Source organism: Malus domestica, chromosome 10 (assembly GCF_042453785.1).
Source record: "Malus domestica chromosome 10, GDT2T_hap1".
Taxonomy (NCBI): domain Eukaryota; kingdom Viridiplantae; phylum Streptophyta; class Magnoliopsida; order Rosales; family Rosaceae; genus Malus; species Malus domestica.
The window spans coordinates 3570783-3594006 of NC_091670.1; the positions used below are offsets into that span (position 1 = coordinate 3570783).

A 23224-nucleotide genomic window follows, 5' to 3' on the forward strand; every position below is an offset into this window, starting at 1 on the left:
TCCAGAATATGGCAAATCACAATTTGAGAATCAAATTGCAAAGTAATTTTTCGTTTACCTTATGGCTGCATCTAACCTCCTCGTTAGACTGCCTACGTACCCTCAATAGGGATCAAGTCATTCGTAATTCACTTATCACAAAATCAGACGTTTATTCCACTAAGTTCAAGCAGAAAAGCATAGCATTCTTCAATCATTTATTATAACTTGTCAACATGTAATTCCTGGACTCAGGCTACATAACCAATCCCCATGAAAACATGATTTATCTCCCATCCAACATATAAATCATTATGTCTCATCATGATATCATAATTCACAACACACATCATATTTAAGAGCCGACAAACACAAAACCATTCTCTAGCCGCATTAATTAATTAATTTGATCAAGTAATAATAATCATTCTTATATCTTCTAAATTCATACCTTATGAAATCATAATCGAATCATAGAAAATCCCGAAGGAGTCACTCAGACGTCCAACATCTTTTCTAACTCAATTCACAAGACTCTCGAAACCATTGACATAAATATATATATATATAAAACTAAGGCTAGAGTGACACAGTTAGGCCAAGCCTACTTCTCCAAATAATGGGATTTTAGGCCACTCCACGAAATTCAACAACCTCGGGTTTCAGACCACTCAACGGAACCAACCCAAATATGATCGCCTATAATATGTACCAGGTACAACCAATCATCATCACCTCTAAAATGCGTATGGTCCCCCATCGCGGATATACCAAGCAGAACCATAGGCATAATCTCATCGTCCAGGCAGTGATCACCCATTGTGGATATACCAAGCATGATCACCCATTGTGGATATACCAAGCATGATCACCCATGAATACATATGGTCCCCCATCGCGGATATACCAAGCAGAACCATAGGTATAATCTCATCGTGCAGGTAGTGATCACCTATCACGGATATACCAAGCATGATCACCCCTAAATACATATGGTCCCCCATCGCAGATATACCATGGAAGACCATCCATGTACCACGGCTACATAGTGCAGTTAGATCAGCACACAAACCACTTACCATTATCTCATCCACTATGATTTACATCGTAATCACTTGCACTATCAACTTCTCATGACCACTATCTTATCATACAAGCATAAAAGTTCTACATAAACTTCTCATAAGATTTTGGGTTCACATCGTCATAAAAACAATCATTCACATCATACATATCTAACCACATTTCATAAACGTTTCCAAGCTACAGCAGATTCACAATTACTAAACATAGATCGATGCTAAAAATTAAAAATAACAATTCAATAAGAAGCACATTTAATCAACAAGTATAACTCAATATGGGGCCACTAATACATATATCGAGACACACGTCAACTGGGAACGACAAGTCATCGTGATGAGCCAACTAAGCTCCATCAAGCCTCAACAACATACTAAAGGTAAGCTACCTCAAGAGTAGAGCACGTTGACTAGAACATAAACCGTCGATAAGGTAGGTCCATTAAGGTCAACAACCTAAGGTTATTCAATCCGGAAGATCCACACATCTAGAAGTAAGCTACCTCAAGAGTAGAGCACGTTGACTAGAACATCAACCGTCGATACGGTAGGTCCATTAAGGTCAACAACCTAAGGTTATTCAATCCGGAAGATCCGCACATCGGATTTCCAATCTGTAAGTTCTCAAAGGTCCAACAACTGATAACTAGGGTGTTCACAAAATTGTACGATGAACCAACGATCGGATTGTCATCAATCACACAAACAAGTGGCGGTCCAATTTGATCCCCACACCAAACAATTGAATTTCGGGAAACCGAGCTAGACATAGATTTACAAGTTCACTAGAAGGTATTTGGTACTTAGACAACACTCATGGACGGTCCCACGCATCGCCACAAGCGGGGTAGTCAAAGTGGAGGGTTTAGTAACCCCGAATTTCCAACATTAACTAAATGAGTTCAAATTTACGTGGAAGCTAGAGTTCAACAAGGGAAACATTTTTCACAACTAGGCCGACGACAAATTCTAACCGAAAACCGTCCAAATTCATGAGAGAAAACCGGATTTCTATGGTTCTAAACACCCAACTCTAAAACAAATACTAAAGCATGAACAAAGCATACCAACTTGAAGATTAGGAAGAGTAGATGAAGTTTCATACCTCACTTGAATGAAATGGTTGTCGTAATCACCGGAAAAATGATAAAACCGCCGAAAACCCATGGGACTTTGCTGCCTCGAACTGGAAAAATGGAAAAGAAAAAAAAAATCTAACACCACAGAGATGTAGGACTCGTCAAGAACTTTCCATAGACACCAAGATCACCCAAAATGAAGCTCGGATGAAGGAGATATGAGCGGGTCAAGTTGGCGGGTTAAAGGGTTGAAATCGCCCCAAAAAGTGGTCAAAATCAGACCCCTCCTTCTTCTTTTTTTTATTTTTTTTTTTCAGAAACCTCCCCCCCCCCCACCCCCTTTTATTTGATTGGTCATTCTCCTTCTAGCTAATTGGTCCTCTTATTTTTGCTTAAATCTAATTAAGCTTCTTCCTTGTGGAAGTTTAATCGATTTAAAATCTATAGTTTAGTAAAACAACTTCAAATGTCCGTAATTATACCGTTATAATCCTGACTCGCAAACGGCTTTCGCCAATACGTTCGTGGTTTCGAGATTTATTCGAAAACGCTACTTGTGACCTCGAAAGGTCAACGAGTAAATAATAATTTTCCAAACTTCACTCTTTGTAACTAGTTTAATTGAAATCTAAATTCAAATAAATTAATATAAATTCTCGAAAAATAATATAAAATCTCAATAATACAAATACGTAGATTATAACAGTGAAATCCAGAAACGGGATTTCACAAATAAAATCATAAAATTAGGGATAGGTTGTTACAACCACCTTCTTCTATATAAGTATAGGTTGAAACTCAAACCATTTTGTTAGCTTTACGTTTCTCACTCGTCCGCCAGAATTATTTTTAATGAGTGAGCGACGCAAAGTAAACAAAACGACATTTATCCTCTACTTCCCCTTCTTCTTCCTCTTCCCCCTTTTTGCCATTTTTCTTCATGTCGTTTCATGCCTCCACAGTGTCGTTTCGTGCCTCCTGAGTGTCATTATATTCGTTTCTTCCCTTTTTCTTTTGTCCAATCGATGCCTTGTGTTTCTTCTCCTCTATCTTGCTCATCCTCTTTAAACTTGAGATCCATGTTAAACTGCTTTGCAAGTGTTCTCATCAGGTTTCGTTTGGGATTATTCCTATTGGCGTTGAACGACGTCATTGAATTGTGCATATCCGAAGAGTTATTACCAACTCCAGATTGTTGAGAGTTTGGAAGTACGCTTTGGTCTAGAGCTTCACTTGATGTTGCTAGTGAGATTTTGGTTGGCTTGTTCAACAGCTTTCTACAATCCCACCACAATGTGGAGATCAAAAGGCGAATCAAACTTTAGTGGACCGCGGACCATTATGACTTTTAGAGTAGCCATTATGAGGGAGAGAATCTTACTGTTAGAGATAGTAGAGTAAAGTTTGATTCGCTACTCTCTCTCTCGAACAGTATGATTCTCTCCCTCAGAATGGCAGCTGTCAACATTGTGATGGTTTCTCTCCCTTAGAATGGCAGCTGTCAACATTGTGATGGCCAATGGTCCACTAAAGTTTGATTTACTTTCCGATATCCACATCCTAGCATGATCGCAGAAGCTATTGAGCAAGCCAACAAAAATCTCACCAGCAATATCAACCAGGTGAAGCTCTAGACCAAAGTGTACCTCCACACTCCTAACGATATGAAGTTGGCAATAACTCTTCAAGATGCACATAATTGAACAATGTCGTTCAACGCCAACAAGAATAATCCCAAACGAAACACTATGACACGACTTGCAGAGCAATTCGATATGGATCTCAAGTTTAAGAGGATGAGCGAGATAGAGAAGAAGCAACACAAGATGTCGATTGGACAAAAAAAAAAGGAAGAAACAAACATAATGAAACTTGGGAGGCACAAAACGACATGATGGGTGTTTGGGTTAAAACTGAAACTTTGGGCTCAAAAGGAAGTTAGCCCATAAGAAGATATAGAAGGAAGGAAGCCCAAGGCTCAGCCGAAGCCCAGAAGGCGTAAGAAGCCATTTTCTCGACTAAGTGCAGATCACTTGAGCCACTTGCTCACCTACCTAGAAGTCAAGTGGTGTAGACTAGCCAGCTAATCAGCCCAAAAGTACTTTACAATGGTAGTACAAGTAAAAAGCTAATGAGTCACTACCCTTCAGCCGTATTCGGGCAAGACGATGCTGCAGGCAGCCAAGCCAAATCATCTATAAAAAGGGAAAAAGAAATCAGAGATAAGGACACTTAATCAAACAAACAAATACACAAACTCTGCTTAAGCCAGATTTGCATACGAAGCTGTAGTAAACACCAAGCCTTCATCCTTTTCAGGATTAACCTTCACCGAAAGCCTTTGTAAAAGCTCTGCTACCTTGTCTGAATCTTGTTGTAGTATCGATTCCCTTCTGTAAACTCATCTCCTAATCTTCCCTTCTAGCATTCAAACCCTTTGTAAATCACAAAGAGAGGAAATTGCAAGACGATCAGTCTTGACCGACAAAGTGAAACCTTGCCCTACCCTCTTTGTTCTGTCTTTTCATTCAGAAATCTAGTAATATGATGTATACTTCCATCTGTATCCAAGTTATTTCTAGCAGGTTTATGATTAAAAGGCTTCTTGGATCTGGTCGGTTTAATGGTGCCCAACCATGCAAAAGATAAAGTTGGAATCTGCACTCATAGCTTGACCAGATCTAAGTTCTAACCTTTCGGGCATACAAGATTTATCAATCAAAAGTCCTTGGTCTCAAGGCATAAAAAAGAACTTTATGTGGACTTAACCCATCCACGACAATCCTTGATAATAAGAAGTCCGAAGTTACTTGGGGCGCAAGTAATCAGCCTATTTCTTAGTTTTACTTCTGTTATATTATGATTGCCACAGAACGCTTGAGTATAGAATTAACTCTGATGGGAAGCCTCAAGGCCTATACTTAAGGCTCTACAAAGGCACCTATCTGGGTTCGTTATGCTATTCGGGCTCGGGTGATTAAAGTATAACAGTTGTAATACTTCTGCAACAATAAACAACCACTATATATTAGAGTACTTGGTTAAGTTTTGATTGCAAGCCTCAAGGCCTACACCTAAGACCCTACAAATGCACCTTTCATAGCTAACTTGGTCTCTCGGGCATATACAATTAAACTAAACATCTATTTTACATCTGTCATGCTAAAGATGGCAGTGGCACGCCTGAACACCTAAAGTTAATTTTGATTGTGAGCCTCAAAGCCTACACCTAAGGCCCCACAAAGGCACCTTTCAGAATTAACTCTGTCCTTCTCTTACAGCCCGCCAATAAGCAAAAACCCGACAGACAATATCAACCGGCGCCAACCTCTTAGGGAGTTATGTGCTCGTCGGCCAGAAAACGTCCCCATCGGAAATTCCTCCAGACGAACAAAGGGCAAAAAGGAGAAGGGGAACATGAAGGGGAAGTAGAGGACAATTGCCGTTTTGTTTGCTTTGTGTCGCTTACTCGTTTGTCAGAATATTTTAGTAGGTGTAGTCAAATTAGGATTTGATGAGATTTTAATAGACTTTAAAATTTGGTGTAGTCAATTAAGATTTTGAAATTGTGGTGTAATCAAATTAAGATTTAAGAGATTTTAAAAAATATATCCATTCCACGTTTAGTCAGTTAGGATTTTAAAAAAGTCCATACATGTTTAGATGTATTGAGAATGCCAAAGATCTACTAGAATTTTAACAAGTGAAGAATTTTAATAGATTTGATTGAGGGTGGTGGTATAAATACCAAATGCCATTAAGAATTTAAATATATAATATCTGTCACTTCATATACCATTAAGAATTTATGCCCAAGCGAGGGATTTTAATAGATTTTTTTTTCTTTCTAAATTTGTCATTTCATATGCCATTAAGAATTTTAATAGATTTGAGGATCGGTGCTATAAATTAGGGTGGTTTGTATATAATATTTATTAAAATTTTTGAAATCTGTCAATTCAAAAAAAATTTATTAAAATCCTCTGAAATCTAAATTAACTACGTCTTTTTCGATAAGTTCTTTTTGTTGCCTTAATTTCATTAATTCTCGATTGTCACCATTTCTCGTTTTTTTTCTTGGGAAATTAAAAGCACAGTCAAAGATCGTTCGTAATCATGGCGTTCGTAGACGAATATAGATTGATGAATGAAAAATTTCGGAAATACCTTCTTTTCCTTTAAATATTATTTAGGTCCACTTTTCCTTTAATTAAATATTTTCCTTTCATCTTTTGAGGAAAAAAAAAATTTCCTTCATTTGCAGTCGATTTGAATTTGGGATTGTTGAATGGTTGCTTGAATGTTGTTTCTGTGATCCAATTTTTAGGTTTATCTTTGCGTTTTCTGCATAACGGCGAGAGGAAAAATGATGTATGTATCAAGTTTAATTGTTTGAAGATGTATATTTGAGTTTCAAATGTTTTTCTTTCAAGATGACCCCTACTGTCGTGGACATGATGGAGTTCATAGATGTCTTTTAATTTTTTATTAATGGTGAAACTTATAATAATTGAGTTGATATATATGATGGAGCAAGGACTGCCGTAAGAACTCATGAAAGACCAACTGAAAGTTTTCCATAATTGTAGGGTTACATCAAGGGTCATTTTAAGTCCTTACCATTTTGCATTGGTAATGGATGAGTTAACTTGACATATCCAAGATGATATTCTTTAGTGTATGCTTTTCGCAGACGATATAGTGTTAATAGATGAAACTTTGGAATGAGTAAATGTGAAACTTAACCTTTGGAGAGAAGTGTTGGAATCTAAAGGTTTTCGCCTAAGTCGATCAAAGATAGAGTATATGGAGTGTAAGTTCAAAGCGAACGGAAGCTCAAATAAGTTGGGTGTGAGGATCGGAGATCAGGAAGTACCAAAGAGCGATCGTTTTTGCTACTAGGATCTATCTTGCAAAAGAGCGAAGAGTTGGATGGAGACCTCAACCATAAAATACAAGCTGGATAAATGAAGTGGAAGAGTGCATCGAATGTGTTGTGCGACCGTCGTATGCCACTAAAGCTCAAGGGAAAATTTTATAGGATGGTAATAAGGCCATCAATGATTTATGGCACAGAATGTTAGGCGGTGAAGCATCAACACGTACATAAAATGAGTGTAGCGGAGAATGAGAATGCTTTGTTGGATGTGTGGGCACACGAGAAAGGATAAAATTAGGAATGAGGATATTCGAGGTAAGTAGGAGTAGCTGAAATTGAAGGAAAGATGAGAGAAAATCGGTTATGGTGGTTTGGACATGTGAAACATAAGCCTACTAACGCTCCGGTTAGAAGATACGATTACAAAACAAAGTTTTAGGACCGAAGGGGTAGAGGAAGACCTAGGAAGACTTTGGAAGAGAATCTAAGAAAAGAATTGAAGTACTTGGATATAACGAAAGACATGGTACAGAATTGAGTGCAATAATGTTCTAGGATTCATACAGTCGACCCCACTTGGTGGGAAAATACTTTGTTGTTGTTGTTGTGGTGGTGAAACTTATACTTTCGGGATGGCGTGATTTGTGAATGATCAATTTAGATTCGTGTTTTTTTTTAACAAACGATATTATCTACACTAAGGAAAGTGGGGTGAGTTTAGCCTCACAATAGATTAGTAATAACGTGATTCAAATTTACCTTTGACGAGAATCAAACCTAAGACCTCACTGAAGAGGAATACCGCTAGACCTCTCGCTTATGTGTTTAACGATGTCCAGTAAGAAATTCTACTTTCAGCAAGAATATTGATATTTTCTAATAACTATAAGTAAAGTATAATTAAGAAAAAATATTGTAACTAATTTAAAATATTGTAATTGCCATTCCATGATTTGTGGATCACGGCTCTCTAGCATTAGAATTAGGTTTTGACTTTTCTATTGTGTTTGTGTGTGTGTGTGTGTGTGTACACACAGCCATCGTTGAATAATATACAAGCAATATTCAGCCAACTTCTTCCTTCATACACTATTCCCAGGAACTACCCGACTCTTTTGGTATCAACAAGAAGTTTCTTGATCCACTTCAAGCCCTAGCAAAATACAAATATCATGGGAGACGACCAAACATCAACACCCAATCCCACCAATTCCAAGAAAAACAATTCCAGCAACCCTAGTATGGATTCATCAAATCCATACTACATCCATCCTTCAGATCAGCCTGGCCATGTACTTATTTCTGAAAAATTGAATGGTACAAATTATTCATCCTGGAACAAGTTTATGTTGGAATTTAATATAGCTGCAAACATAGATTACGAACATGCATCAAGTACTGTGATTTGAGTTCAGAGACCTTGGGAAGCCATTGATCGCAAGGAAAGAAAAGGAAATCTTCTACTCAAGGAGGACCTTATGTTCTTTCTAGAATATGGCTAGATTTTCTGATATACGAACGTGTTCCTCTTGAGCAGGGACTTTTCATTTTATAAACGTGCAACCATAACCATTTCCTCCTATCAAGGAAAACGGTTTGTTCAAAACACACGTCTATAATGCTCCAACGTGGGATATCCACTCACCAACATGTTTAACCCTTCATGTCCTACTTTAAAGGAAAGAAGTTTATTCACCTATTAACTCTAACCGTTCTCAGTTTCCACTAAATTCAAAACCTGAATGAGATAAGTTTGGAGTCCAATAGGGTTCCAACAGTTTATGCTTCATTACCTTCGAGCCAAGAATAAAACTGGCTTCATCAATGGATCCATTAAACCTCCTTCAGAAACCAAGAATTCAGTAACTATGCCTATGGACACAGTGTAACAGTATGATCCTATCATGGATTTTACATTTGGTGGAAACCCATCTTTTGTGCACGCGGAATTTGCATACAAGGTATGGCAAGATTCCAAATACCAATTTTGAAAGTTGAATGCTCCAACGAAAGATGGGCCTCTTTATCGCAAGGCACCATGACTATCTCAACATAATTTACAAAACTCAAAACTCTCTGGACTCAACTTGATGCATATGAAGACCTATCATCTGCTTTGAAAATTGGTACTTGAAATCTTTCCATACCTTATATGCAAATTCAGCGTGCACAATCCTTTAGAAATAGGATCATAGTGTTGCATTTTGTCCATAGAGCATGTTCACCTGGATTCTCGGTTTCTGAAGGAGGTTTAATGGATCCAATGGTGAAGCCAATTTTATTCTTGGCTCAAAGGGCATGAAGCATAGACATGCTCCATCCAATCCTTTGAGTGCACTTTCTGCAAATCAAATTCAACAGTCAACTCATGCTCTCTCGCTGCTTTCTCCTGGTAGTAGGAATACTTATGCAAATGCTGCAAGTCTGAATTCTTTTTCTGCTGCTTCGATTAATTCTATGTTTACTAAGCATGGATCTTGGATAGCGAAGTTACCGATCATACAATTTTTTATTCCACTTTACTTACTAAAACCAAACCTCCATCTATACCCGTTGTTAATTTACCCACTGATTCTTCAATCCTAATCACTTCCACTGGCACAATACCATTTAATTCCGATATCACTTTAAACGATGTCTTGTGCGTACCATCTTTTCATCTCAATCTCATGTCCACTAGCAAAGTCAATGACTCTCTGTATTGTTGTGCCATTTTTTCCCTCACCTTCTCAGTTTTGCAAGACTTGGCCTTGGGGAAGATGATTGATTCGGGTAAGATGCATGGTGGTCTCTATTACATGTCGCCTATACAACGGATACCTACTTCTCATCAAGTCTCCCATCCTTCCAATTTATGGCATCAACAACTTGGACATCCATCTCCTTCTTGTCTTAAATTAGCTTCTTCATTGTTATCTTCTAGTGATGTTTCCCTTGATAATAATTTTAGTGTTTGTCCTCTAGCCAAACAGACAAGACTTCCATTTTCTTTAAGTTCAATATCGACTCATGCACCTTTTGCTCTATTACATTGTGAATTTGGGGTCCTTACAGAATTCCCAATCACTCTGGGCTCATTTCTTTCTTACAATTGTGGATGATTTTACTCGATACACTTCGATATTTTTAATGTGTCATAAATCTGAGACAAAAGTTTTTAAGGTCTTTTATCACTTTTGCTCACACTCAATTCAATGCCATAGTCAAAACTATCAGAGTAGACAATGGATCTGAATTCCTATCCATGGGGGATTATTTTCAATCCAATGGCATCGAACTTCAACGCATTTGTGTTTACACTTTGACACGCCCCGATCCTGATATTCCCCGTGCCCCGTGCTGGCCGACACCCGAGGGTGACGAAAGCCATTTATTGAGTGCAAATGTTGAAAACAAGGGATAGATAAGACTTATAAATATAAAAGAATAAAGAATAAGCATTTAAGGAACGTGTTTAGAGCATATGACTAACTAGAACACCGAAAGAAATAATATAAAGTTTAATGAAACAAAGGATGGGTCCTGAACCGAGAGGACTCGAAGATGCCGATGCGGAATTGCCTTGACGTCGGGATTGTATGCCTCGATTCTAAGCCCTGAAGGGGGCGCAAAACAAACATGAGTGGACCAATTTGATATATATATATAAAACAGTTATCAACGTACTAACCCCCAGGTTTTATGAAAACACATATATAATGATAAACATAGGTTTTCTGAAACCTAGCATGTCGTGCAATGTCTCAAATCATAACTTGTATATATAATAATCACTAGTGAATTGTCCGATAACCCCCAGGCCCCATGCCGACTCCCCGTCTTTGAGCAGACAGTCAGAGGAAAATACACTTCAGGCCCTTTGCCGACTCCCCGTCCCTGGTCTTAAATGCCAGAGGAAACACCATCCAGGCCCTATGCCAACACCAAACCGTTGCCCGGGACGGACCAGAATCTATCCCTACATCTCGTAGTGGAAAGGACCACTAGGTAAGTACAAAATCATTGAACATATCTATATTGAAAAGCAACTTTATAGTATAAAGTCATCCATCATCTATACTATAAAGAGGTGTTCGAAACGTGTTCTAAATATCATATCGTCATCCATCAGATATTCTATAAGAACACGGGTTATAGGAAAAATAGTAATAATTCAAACTAGCCTCAATAAGCATGTTATCTCAAAGCGTTTCATAAAACATAATTGTTAAATCATGATTTTCATGTATGCATTTCTACTATCAAAACATGCATTTTAGAAAGGGTCCACTCACCGTACACCGATGGTGCAAAACTGTACCAAAAAGGTATAACGGAATCACCGTTAATAATTGCACCTATTCACATAAAGGAGTACCTTTAGTCAAATTCTATTCAAACGATTGAATTTGGGAAAACGGACTTCAAAAACGGATCCAGGACGTCGAAATTAGCCTAGGAGAGGTCCTGGACGAAATCCCAAAAAGTCAACTCAAAAAGTCAACGTTGACCGTTGACCGGTCAAAGTCAACTCTAACAGTTGATCGAGTCAACAGTCAGAATCAACTGGTCAAAGGTCAAAGTCAGACTTGGGCTTTGGATTGGGTTGGGTCGAATGGGCTTTAAGGGTTTTGGGTTGGATTAAAGGTTAATGGGTTTTGGGAAAGGGCTGAAAGCCCACTTTCTAATTGGCCCTAAGGCCTTAATCCTAAAACAGAAATTAAATAAAACCTTAAAAAGGTTTTGGGTTGGACTAATGGCTACGGGCCCTAAACATAATGGCCCGAAGGCCTTAAGGTCCTAAACAATTAATTAAATAAAAATAAAAGGAAAACAATTGGGTTTGGGTGAGTTGGGCTAGGCTCACCACACGGGCCTATGGCCCGATTGAATTGGAACCGGCCTGGGAGGCCTGGTCTCGCCGGAGAACAAACACCGGAGCTTCAACAGCTCTGGCCAACCACCACACACCACCCTAAACTTCGATTTAGGTATCAAAACGAAGAGCAAGACGAGGGGAGTGTTTTTATACCTTCCTTTCGTCGTGGAACGGCCGGAGGTGGCCGGAATCTCCCTCGACACTCCTGAGGTCGCCAGAGATGGGTGTGCCTACACCCGTGGTGATTTCGTCCTAAAAAACCTCCCAAAATCACGAAATAAAACCAATTAGAACCCATTCTCACAAGATTCTAGGACGAAAGAAAGGGATATTGAGGCTTACCTCACCGGAAAATATAAAAATCTCGCCGGAGATCCTTTCCGGTTTTCTGGGTTCGCATACACGAGAGGGAGAGAGAACAGGACGCGATTGATGATGGCAATGGGTCTTCCTCGCGCAGGGGAGATAGTGTGCGTGTGTGTGCTTGTGGTTGAGTGAAGAGAAGAGAGATATGAAAGAGCCGAGAGGGAGAGAGACAGGACAGACATGAAAAACAGAAAAGAAGAAGGAAGAGGTTCACCGGGGGGGGGGGGGCAGAGAGAGAAGTGAGGGAATAATTGGGGTGCTACCACGTGGCAGCTTGAGGGAGAAAGAATCCAATGCTTTAGATCCTAATTGGGTAGATAAAATAGGACCAAATAGATATATTGAAAATGTTGAGGGGTTAAATACATTAATATATTTTATAAATAGGGGGTGGGTGTTACACACTTCCCAACAAAATGGGGTTGTTGAACGTAAACATCGCCATATTCTTATAGTAAACGTTCCTTACGCTTTCAGTCCAACATGGGGGTGATTGTGTACTCATTGTCGTCTATCTCATCAACCGTTTACCTTCACCCCTACTTTCCAACAAATCACCCTTTGGACTATTAGTAAATTTCATCTATCGTTTGGGAAAAAAATAACCTGTGTCCACGCTATGAGGGAACATACTTGTCCACCCACTAGTGATTTAACGTATTTTCATATTATAAACATCAAAATCGAAATTGTCCATTACCCTTTATTATCATATAAATATCATCTTTGGAAAAGAGTAGTTCAAATTGGAGATCATATAGCTATCCATGTGTGTCAAACACAAGTGGGTGGACAAATGGATTCCTACCATGGGGTTCAATACAAGTAATTTGCTAAAAAATAATATATAAAATTGTCTATTTTTAACTATTTAAAATGTTAAACAATTATGCAGGGCAGTTTCGTGACGGATGTGCTATTACCATATCAGACCTTTCAAGCCTAAAAGATGCAGATTCTCCCAATTATCCATATTCGTGGGGATTTTCCCGCATGTTCTTAGGTTTAAGAGCTCTCAAATGTTTTTGTTATCTAGAAGCATGACATGAGCTCAATTATGAAGCTTAAGGGCTGTAAGATTTTTGTCAAACTCAGGGGTAATATTACGTAGTTTACTCACTTGGTTTTAATGTAATCTTTTTCCCACAGGTCAAGAATACTTTTCCCCCACTGGGTTTTTGCAAACATAATGAGATTTGAATTTGGCACCCACATCGGGTTGGTCCGACCCTTGACATGTGTGTTTACCGTTGCTTATTCATCTCAAGCCTCAACATTGCATTAACTCATATTTTTTTCCCTTAGACTACGAGTTTGTCCTATTGGGTTTAATGTAGCCAGGTTTTGGTGAGACTATATTCTATATGCATCCCTCAATGTAAGACTCGTGTATGCATTGCATGTGCTTGACGAGAAGACTTCATCAACTGATTTCATATTGCCTAAAGACCTAATGCAACTACTTCTTTGGTTCTACACACTCAAGGAAGAGTGTTGCAATTAGTACTAAAGAAATGTGATTGTGTAACTAGAAGTAAGAATCCTATAGGATATAGAAGATCCTTTCCTTGTATGAGTTGTATTACTTGGAGAGCAAGTAAAAACCATCATAATTAGTGCAAATAAAGGCACAAAAAAAGGGAAAAGGATCCTCTCTGGATCCTCATTGTGGGGATCCAGGAGATCCATCAATCACGGTTGTTCATCGTACATCATGCGGTCATAAATTATTTTTAAATTTAAAATTTAAAATTGAATATAAATAGTATATAACGAAAACTAACAGCACGATAGACGATGAACTGTCGTGATTGATGGATCCCCGGATCCTCACAAAGAGGATCCGGAGAGGATCCTTTTCCTAAAAAAAAGGGAACTTTAACGAAAAACTCCCAGTACTGTTCACTTTAACTAAAAACCACATTTTTACACTAAAAAGTCAATCATGATACTATTTATTTTACCCTTTATTTTGTCCTTATCATTAAAACTCAAAGTTTTCAAGCCATTTTCATTAGTTTTCCTAAAAAAAAAAACCATCATAATTAGTACAAATAAAGGCATATGGCCTAAGGAAAATCAATCAAGTTAGACCGCTAGACTCCTTTCACATCTCTCTATCGTCTCTCGCTCCCCTCTTTCTCTCTCTAAATACTATTTACAACCACAACTTTAATAAATTAATAATTAATTAACTAAAAATAATTAGTGAATATACGAAAGGCTATTTGGGCTGATAGAGAATTAGAAGTGCTTTCTGTAACTAAAAGTACTTATGGCTGTATGACTACATTTTTCAAGAAGTACTTCGATTTGAATGAAAATTCTAACTTGTTTATACTAAAAACACTTTTAGTAAAAACATTTATGAGCAGAAGTACTTACAAAAATAGTACCCATTAAACGAATCTCAAGTTACATGGTTATACTTTGAATGGAAGCTTGCATTGCATTGACATGGAAACACCTCAAAGCAGTTGGTTGTAGATGGAACACAGATATATATATACATCAAATTTGTCCATTGCAGAAAATACATAGTGTGTATATAAAGCTAGCTAGCTAGCACGATAGTTCACTTCAGCAATAATCATCAGTATTTTTTATATATTTTGATGTCTTTCCAACGTGATTCCATGTAGTAGCTTATGTTAGCCGGTGCAGCATAAACTCCACATTTGAAGTACAAATCTCCTGGCCCTTGATCCTTCACCCGAAATTTCTGGACTCCGTCAATGAAAACAGTCACGCTCCCTACGTCGACGTCATGGATTATGTTAAGTCTGAACCACTTATCGTAAAGATTTGTAGCCACCAAATCTCGACTATAATACCTCATGTCGCCGTTATAGATTCTTAGGATTATAGTCGTAGCACCCTTAGCTGCTCCATGGATCTGTGCTACTGTAGCACCAGAGGTTCCATTTGGCACAAATCCATAGCCTTCAAATTGCCATATTCCAGATGAGTAGTCAAGTCCCTGCATAAAACTTAGTTAGCTCTAGCTGATGATTGCTTTTTCGTCAGATGATATGTGGACCTGGACCACCCGTTCTAGAAGCGTTCTACATAAAACCTATACAACGTATAGCAAAAAGCACAAAACAAATAATTTATGGTTCGTTTGGAAGTATTTTTAAAATAACTAGAAACGTTTTTGATGAAAATGTTTTTGAAACCAATCTTTAATAAAAATCGAACGAAATCCTGAAAAAAAACACTTTAAGTGCTTCATGCAAGTAACACATATTTGGTGCTTCTTCTAAAAAACATTTAAATTGCTTTTGAAACCCCGAATTAATTTTCATAAGCACTTCCAAACAAATTCTTATACGGAAGCATTTTTTCTAACTTATACAGAAGCATTTTTTCTAACTTATGCGGAAGCATTTTTTCTTGCTAGATTTATGCTGGCAAGACTATATATATGAATATGGACCATATAAGTCAACCTGAGCAATAGTTTATATTCCCTGTCTAAATGTAAAATCACACATTTGATAAAATTTAACATGATCAATGACTAAGGTTCATATTTTGAATACTCACTGTCTATACAGAAAAGTGTTCTCTCTAGTCGAATCACCTGACAACGTAAAAATATTTATAATATGTAAATAAGACAAACATATTCTATTACACAGTCTGACAACATAAAAGATTTATCCGCAAAACTGTGACCTTGAACAACATATTCGGTCAAAAAGAAACTTAATCAAATCCACCATATGCGAACATAAACATATATCAGTAGGGTTATGGGGCTTGTGAAATCCACCATATATGAACATAAACATATTACATATATCAGTAGGGTTATGGGGCTTGTCATATATAGCAGGTTGGGAGGCGTACCCGTATGCGAACTTCAGTACGTGGTTGGGTTTGGCTATTAGGGTCATGGGGCTTGTCATCAGCATAGACCCACAAACGCCTTACTCCATTGACAAAACTGTAGCGCTCCTCCAGTGGTACGTCATACGGTTTCTGTAATTCGAAATTATATTCTGTTAACGGAACATCGGTGAAGCCATCAGTCGGATCAGCACCGCATAACTGAATAATTTCTTTCAGTGAGCCCAGAAAAACCAAGGACAGAAGTATATAGCAGTAGCTACCTCTCATATTTCTTTCTCCACTACCTCCCTCCTATAGTTGGTGGGAGCTTATATCTCTGCATGTAGGTATATATATACATACATAGATATATATTATACATTAGAACATCGATCACATTAGATCATTGATTGTTCACACATTAGATATTTTTATCCTTAATTTTAATATATTTTCATTTTGTAAATTGACATTTACAGCAACAACCACCAAATCATATCTCAATAGTCTCGTTTTTGCATCAACTCTTCCATTAGTTCCAAGTATTAAATATATTATCTTATATTTAATTTTATATGTGTAAGTTTAGCTTATGTTGCCGGTCTCATGCCTGGATAAAGAAGGAGTGCGTCAGATAGTAGTTGACAACCAACGATTTGTTCTTCACATCAAAACCCTGTGATATAAATCCTAAACGTAATATTTTACTATTTAGCCTAATTAATTAAAGTCTTTACACTAACTCTAACATGGGCTGCATGGAAGGCAAACTAAAGCTTTTTCAACAAAATGTAATTATACATCGGAGGAGAGTGTAAACCAGTGAGGGTATTTGCAGGGTAGTTAGCATAATATTATTGTTTAATTGAAGCTAATTAATAATGTAAATACCCACAAGATGACAAAGCATGTGAAACTACAGAAGTATGGTTTCTTGAATTAGCCCTTCAGGCGGCAGGGTTGTTAGCAAAATATAGTGCATGATGCCGGCGGAGGCACCAAGGGTCTAGAACTGGTCTCGGCCTATATGTCCTGACTTTTCTAAAATAAAAAAATTACTGTCGCGCAACCTTATTGGTTTTTGTCGAAATCTTCTGTTGTCAAACTTCTTTTTGTCCACTTACTATTTGTCCGATTCAAATTCTATCATATCCCCTTTGGCCAATTCAACAATCTTAAATATGTTAATTGATATTCCTAACACAAGTTAATCACAAGTGATCGGGTGGACGAATGGTTGCGGGTGGGCGAATGGATTCCACCATGGGGGTTCTATATAAGGAATGAGGATCCTCTCCGGATTCTCTTTGTGAGGGTCTTTAAAAGTATTTAAAATGATTTTCGATCATACGATGTATAATGAACGGACATAATTTGAGGATCCTCCTGACGATACAAGTATTTTGTTTAAAAAGTAATACATAAAATTGTATTTTTTTTAATAATTTAAATTGTTAAACGAGTATACGGGGCGGTTTTGTGACGGATGTGGTGATACCATAGCTAACTTATCAAGTTTAAAAGGTGCAAATCCTCCCAATTATACATTTCGTGTAGATTTTCCACATCATGCATGTTTTTAGAGCATCTCCACTCTTTAGTGGAAGACAAGGGCAATAAAATTACCTTTATTATTCACTCTAAACAGTCATTGCCTTTTGTTCAAGTCCATCCATTTGGAAGGAGGGTAAATGTGATTACTATTCATACATATCTTTTTTATTTTTTAATGTTTTCTTCGTCTTATCTTCCACATGTCATTATCGCCGTAGATTTTTGTTTAATTTTCAAGTGTGTTTAACTTGGTAAGTTATTTTGAATTTTTTTTTAGAGTAATTTTTATGAATTTTTTGGAGTTAGATTAATCATGGTTGTTGAATTGTTCAATTTTTTAACATCATAGGCTTCACAAAACGCCACGTGGCTCATCAACAAAATTTTCAATCTTTTTAACCGTTGGAAATCCAACGGTTGTAATGAATCAAATTCGAGCTGGGAGGCTCTGCTGGGATTCACGTGGGGCCCCTTTGTCAGCTAGGCTCCACGCGGGCGCAAGCTGTGCTTTAAGAGCAACTCCAGCGTATCAAAGGCCCACTAGGGCAACTTCCTATTCAATCCCCTCCAGTTAACAGTAACTGCCTTTAATGAACAGTAATTGTCTTTTGCATCTCCACCCCTAACTAAATAGTCATGGCAATAGGCAATAAAATATTAGTATTTTTTATTTTATAAAATAATACAAAATAATTTTATTTCTAATTTCGGATAAGATTTTAATCGTTTTTGTTGCACCACGTGTCATTATCCGAAAAGATAATTTTTGGTGATAGATTTCGATAAGATTTTTATCCAATGTCATCGTGTCATGTGTCGTTACCTTTTCAGAATCGTTGAAGATAGATTTCCAATAAGATTTTTAACCAATCAGATTGCGCCACATGTCACAATCTGTTTACAATCTTTGAGGATAGATATCGATCAGATTTTTAACAAATGACAACATACCATATGGTATTATCTACAACCTAATCCTTTCTTTTTCCTTCCTATAACCCACCATCCATCCTAAGAAATCACACACCAAAATCGAAATCACACACCAAAATCAAAATCTCCATCATTATTCATAGTTTCTGCTTCTTTCTTACAATGTCTTCTTCAATGATGTTGTGGGAAATCGATGAGCAAGAGAAAGAATTGTTTAAGCAAGGGGAAGAAATGTTCAATCTCCAGATGGGTGAAATTGAGATGGAAGAGGATGAGGATGAGGAGCATAGAATGAGGGATGAGGAAGCAAGAAGCCAAAGAACCTCACATTCCCGTCGAGTCATCCAAGATGTATCTCAGATCTCCAGGCCCAGCTGTTCCACAAACATTGATAGAAGCAAGCAACGACGAGGTATGGATCTCTTGGACGATTATTTTGTTTGTAACAGTGCATTCCCTGATACGTACTTTAGACATCGTTTTAGAATGGAACGACATTTGTTCAACAAAATCATGAATGCTGTTTGCAACCATGATTCTTACTTCGTGCAAAAGAATGATGTTTTTGGTGTTTATGGGTCTTCTTCTTGAGCAAAAAACTATTGCTGCCTAGTGGATGCTTGCATATAGAGCATCTTCAGACCAAGTGGATGAGATAGTGAGGATGGGGAAATCAATCATTCTTGAGTCCCTGATGAGGTTTTGCTCCGCAATCAAATCTATCTACACCACAGAATAGCTTTGGAGACCTACTGAGATGGACTTGCAAAGGCTTCTGAAGAAGGGCAAGATGCGAGGTTTTCCTAGGATGATTAGAAGCATCGACTATATGCACTAAACCTGAAAAAACTATCCAAGTGCATGGCAAATAGCTTATGGGGACAGAAAAAGAGCAAAAAGTATCATTTTGGAGGCGGTGGCATCATTTGATACATGGATTTGACATGCTTTTTTTGGTGTTCTGAGAGCTCAAAATGACCTCAATGTCATTGCCCAATCCCCAGTGTTTAATGACGTCCTGCAAGGAAAAGCACCAATAGTCACGTACTGGGTCAACGGACATAAGTACCATGGACCATACTTCCTAGTAGACAGCATTTACCCAAGGTGGTCATCGTTTGTCAAAACAGTGCCACGTCCGCGAAGTGCAAAGGAAAAACACTTTGCAAGCTATCAAGATGGGTGTAGGAAGGATGTGGAGCATTATTTTGGTATCCTCCAAGCTCGTTGGGTGATTGTCAGGGGTGCTGCCATAATGTTTGATTTAGGATCGCTTTGATCCATCATGATGACGTGCATCATTCTTCACAAGATGATTACGGAAGATGAGTATGATTATGATGCCGTTGATGAATATGAGCCAGACATGATGAACAATTCCAGAACACAAATATATTGTGCTCATGACGCCACCAAAGAACCTGTGCAACACGAGCCATTACAAAGGGATAGACGTTACAATGAAAGGCTCATTCAACGATATACTTCACTTCAAGACGTATATATTCACAATGCCCAGCAAATTAACTTGATAAAGCACCAGTGGGAATTGAAACAAGCTCAAGAAACTTAAGTTCATTTAGTGTGTTTGTTTTTATTTGGTGTTTTTATTTAATTTTATTTGGTGTGTTTTTTAAGTTCATTTAGTGAGTTTTTTTTTCTTTGGTGTGTCTGTAATTTTATTTGGTATGTTAATGTAATTTTATTTGGTGTGTTTATATCCTTTGAATAAAGATTCTCTTGGTTTAAATAAATATACTCTTAGTTTAAATAAAGTAATGTTGACCCTAAAAAACTACTAAGCCTACATAGCACGCATGCCGAGTAACTAATGAGCTAACTACGTCATTCAATTATGTGCGGGGCGTGCCAACTCGATGGCCGAGCTTGGCCGGAGAGTAAAATATGTTGATATTGCGTTGAGCGCACTGCTAACTTCTTGATCTTGCAACTACGGCCGAGGAAGGAACACGCCTCGACCTTCGGGTTCTAGAGCATGAAGATAAGACTGCTAGTTTTGCGAAGTTTAATATTAGACTCGGCTTTCAATGTGTCGAATGTAGTAACCTGGTAATACCTCACTTCACCGAGAAAGCTGATGAGATGACATCTACCAACAAGGATTCAAAAATCCTTGTCGACCGAGACTTGGATAGGCAATTAGTCGACTTCGAAGCAGTGCTGTTTATCCAAATTGAAGGTGCTCTGCGATCGGCTGACTCTTTGGCAACGTCGTTGTTTATCCAAATTGAAGATGTCACCGGTTGCCTTCACAATGCTGTTTGTCCAAACTAAAGATGTGTTGGCAAGAAAAAAGAAAATAAAAATCTCAAAGTTGTTTAGAGGTTTTGCATAAAGCAAGAGTTTACGCAGGGCAATTTGTGTGTTAAATTGGAGAGGGGCATCTCCTGTTGCCACTGCCTCTGTATTTATAAGGACGTGCTGACTTGATCCTTGAGTATTGCATTTAATCTTTAACGCGGTTTAGCATGGATCAGACTTAACTAAATGCATGGAGTTATTATGCAATTATCCAACCGATTTAAAATCTCCATCATTATCTCCTTATTTTGTGCTAAGCAATCCTAATCCAAGTATTTGATGACCTCCTGTGCTGGAGCCAAGGCATGCAAATAATTAGCATGCAAGTTTATCTCCCAGCCATGCATTTCAACTGAGGCATCACATCAATCAACTCATAATCTTTCCACCAAGTCTGTCCAGGTGCAATCATGCATTATCAAAAAATTCAACGTAATCACATCTCCCAACCCTCCACATGTATGCATGTGCCAACTAGAGAATTGCAAATGAATTGCAATTCTTTTTCTGATCATTGGTTATTGTATAACCATTCTTCTTTAATATTATCTCATGCAGAAAAACCCATTTCCAAACAAATGCCAGGTTATTGCTCATATTCAATCTAAATAAATTGATATATTATTAAAAGATAATATCATGATTAAAACCACAATATATCCTTCAATAATAATTATCTTAACTATTCTGCCATCCAACAGTTGAGAACTATGTTCATCAATGGCCTTGATTGCACGAGCCGATAGTGTAAAATCAGGTCCAAACAAGTACTAAATTCAATAAATTGGAAACAACATAAAGTACTCTATTCAATAAATAAGAAATTACAACCTAAAGTGATTGGAAAATTATGGGCTCCGATTAAAAAAAAATTCCCTAGTCCCTCGTGAATGGAAAAGCATCACCTAACCAATTTGTGGTGCTAAGACCATCTTCTCTTGCTCTCGCTTTTCTTGCACGCCTCCTTCGCACCACGTCCACTTTCTCCAAATTCCAAAAATATTTAGAATTCAGAGACATCGCCTCTGCAGGCTCCTTCATAATGTCACGATCTTGTTGAGCCATTTTTTCTTCTTTAAGCTCTTCCCTTTCTTGCCTAAGTAGCTCTCTTTCTCTCTCATTAGCTTGAAATAATCTCTCAGCAGCTGCAGCTTTTGCCTCCTCTCTAACCTTATCAGCTTCAAATTTAGCCATTTCCTGCGCCAAAGTCAATTCACATTGGCCAGAAAGTTCTTCCATATATTTTACATAATCATTCTTGGAAGCACTCCCTTTTCTTTTTGAAGCCTTCTTACCTTAAGGCTTAGTCAAGGGTGTGTGGGAAGTAAAAGTAAAAGTGGGTGTGTGAATAGCAATATCCTAATGCAAATCCTAGTGCAATACTGCAATGCCATTCCAAACCGAGATAGAGTGCGTAGGGAGCTGGTTTTTAATGAGTTATGATAGTAACTATGGTACAATTTTTGTATGGGAAATTTAGTTCCCTTTGTTCGTTGACCGACTGTTTCAAAGTTTTTTTGTTTACTACAATTTGCATGTAGTTAGGGTTTCAGCCCTTTGCCATGTAGCCCTGTGCATCTTTGAGGCGGGCAATGTTAGTGCTAATACTTAGCATAATATGTATATGCCCGAACAAAGATTTAGGCCAACCCACGTATAACACAAACTTAATGCTGTTAAAGGTTCCGCCTTTGTATGTTATTCTAAAATGTCTTTTCAAATCTTTAAGCTAAGAAATTATCATATTGATTCTTCTAAACCTTTTCACCAGATTGTCTTGGACTGTTATCATGAAAATGCAGTGTCATAGATTTTTGAATGAATAAATATCATATTATCTTATCAAGATTGGTTTTGTTGTATAAGATATGTCAAGTGGTTGCATTCTTTTGTAGACCATGGTTGTGGCTGCCCTTTATGGGCTATAAAAATCTCCGCAACACTTGTTGATGACACAACGTGTCGGAGAACGTATTGAACATTAGGAGATGGTGAGATACCGATGTGGGGACTTCCAAAGACCACCCTTTGGGCTTGTGGCAATCGACTCAATGGGAGATCTGGGATTGTGGATACATTCCATCAGAATTAGTCAGCAATTAGAATAAAAACTGAAAATGAATTATATTCCACCAGTTTTAAACACAAATAGTGGCACTAATCACATATTTTGCAAGTATAGCAGAAATATGAACACGAACTAACAATTGAAACCTATGGTAGATACAAATTGCCTAAACAATTGAAACTTCTTTGATCCCTATGTATTTTTGAGTTGAAGAAGTGAAATAATCCAGGCCCGAGCTGTGTCATCGACATTCAGTCAGGAAAGCCT

General features: G+C 37.7%; 1 protein-coding gene and 2 long non-coding RNA genes across 3 annotated transcripts; all 3 read right to left on the reverse strand.

Annotated features, from left to right (window-relative positions):
• Positions 1-7990: 7990 nt before the first annotated feature.
• LOC139189007 (uncharacterized) lies at positions 7991-8560 on the reverse strand. Its single transcript, XR_011572469.1, has 2 exons — positions 8439-8560; positions 7991-8321 (listed from the first exon to the last, which is right to left on the reverse strand). It is a non-coding gene; the product is annotated as an uncharacterized lncRNA (long non-coding RNA).
• Positions 8561-10445: 1885 nt separating this feature from the next.
• Positions 10446-12443, reverse strand: LOC103425309 (uncharacterized). Its single transcript, XR_011572545.1, has 3 exons — positions 12220-12443; positions 12031-12129; positions 10446-10615 (listed from the first exon to the last, which is right to left on the reverse strand). It is a non-coding gene; the product is annotated as an uncharacterized lncRNA (long non-coding RNA).
• Positions 12444-14666: 2223 nt separating this feature from the next.
• Positions 14667-16416, reverse strand: LOC103444699 (citrate-binding protein-like). Its single transcript, XM_008383652.4, has 2 exons — positions 16099-16416; positions 14667-15223 (listed from the first exon to the last, which is right to left on the reverse strand). Exons 1-2 carry the CDS (start codon positions 16366-16368, stop codon positions 14837-14839), a joined length of 657 nt encoding a protein of 218 aa, XP_008381874.2. The 5' UTR covers positions 16369-16416; the 3' UTR covers positions 14667-14836.
• Positions 16417-23224: the final 6808 nt, after the last annotated feature.

What these genes read in the sequence shown, in the direction of transcription:
- LOC103444699 (XM_008383652.4), bottom strand. Translation starts at nt 16,368, where the DNA reads ATGAGAGGTAGCTACTGCTATATACTTCTGTCCTTGGTTTTTCTGGGC. An exon ending in GTACTGAAGTTCGCATACGG is followed by an intron (nt 15,224 to 16,098) that starts GTACGCCTCCCA and finishes AGTTTTATGCAG; the next exon opens with GGACTTGACTACTCATCTGG.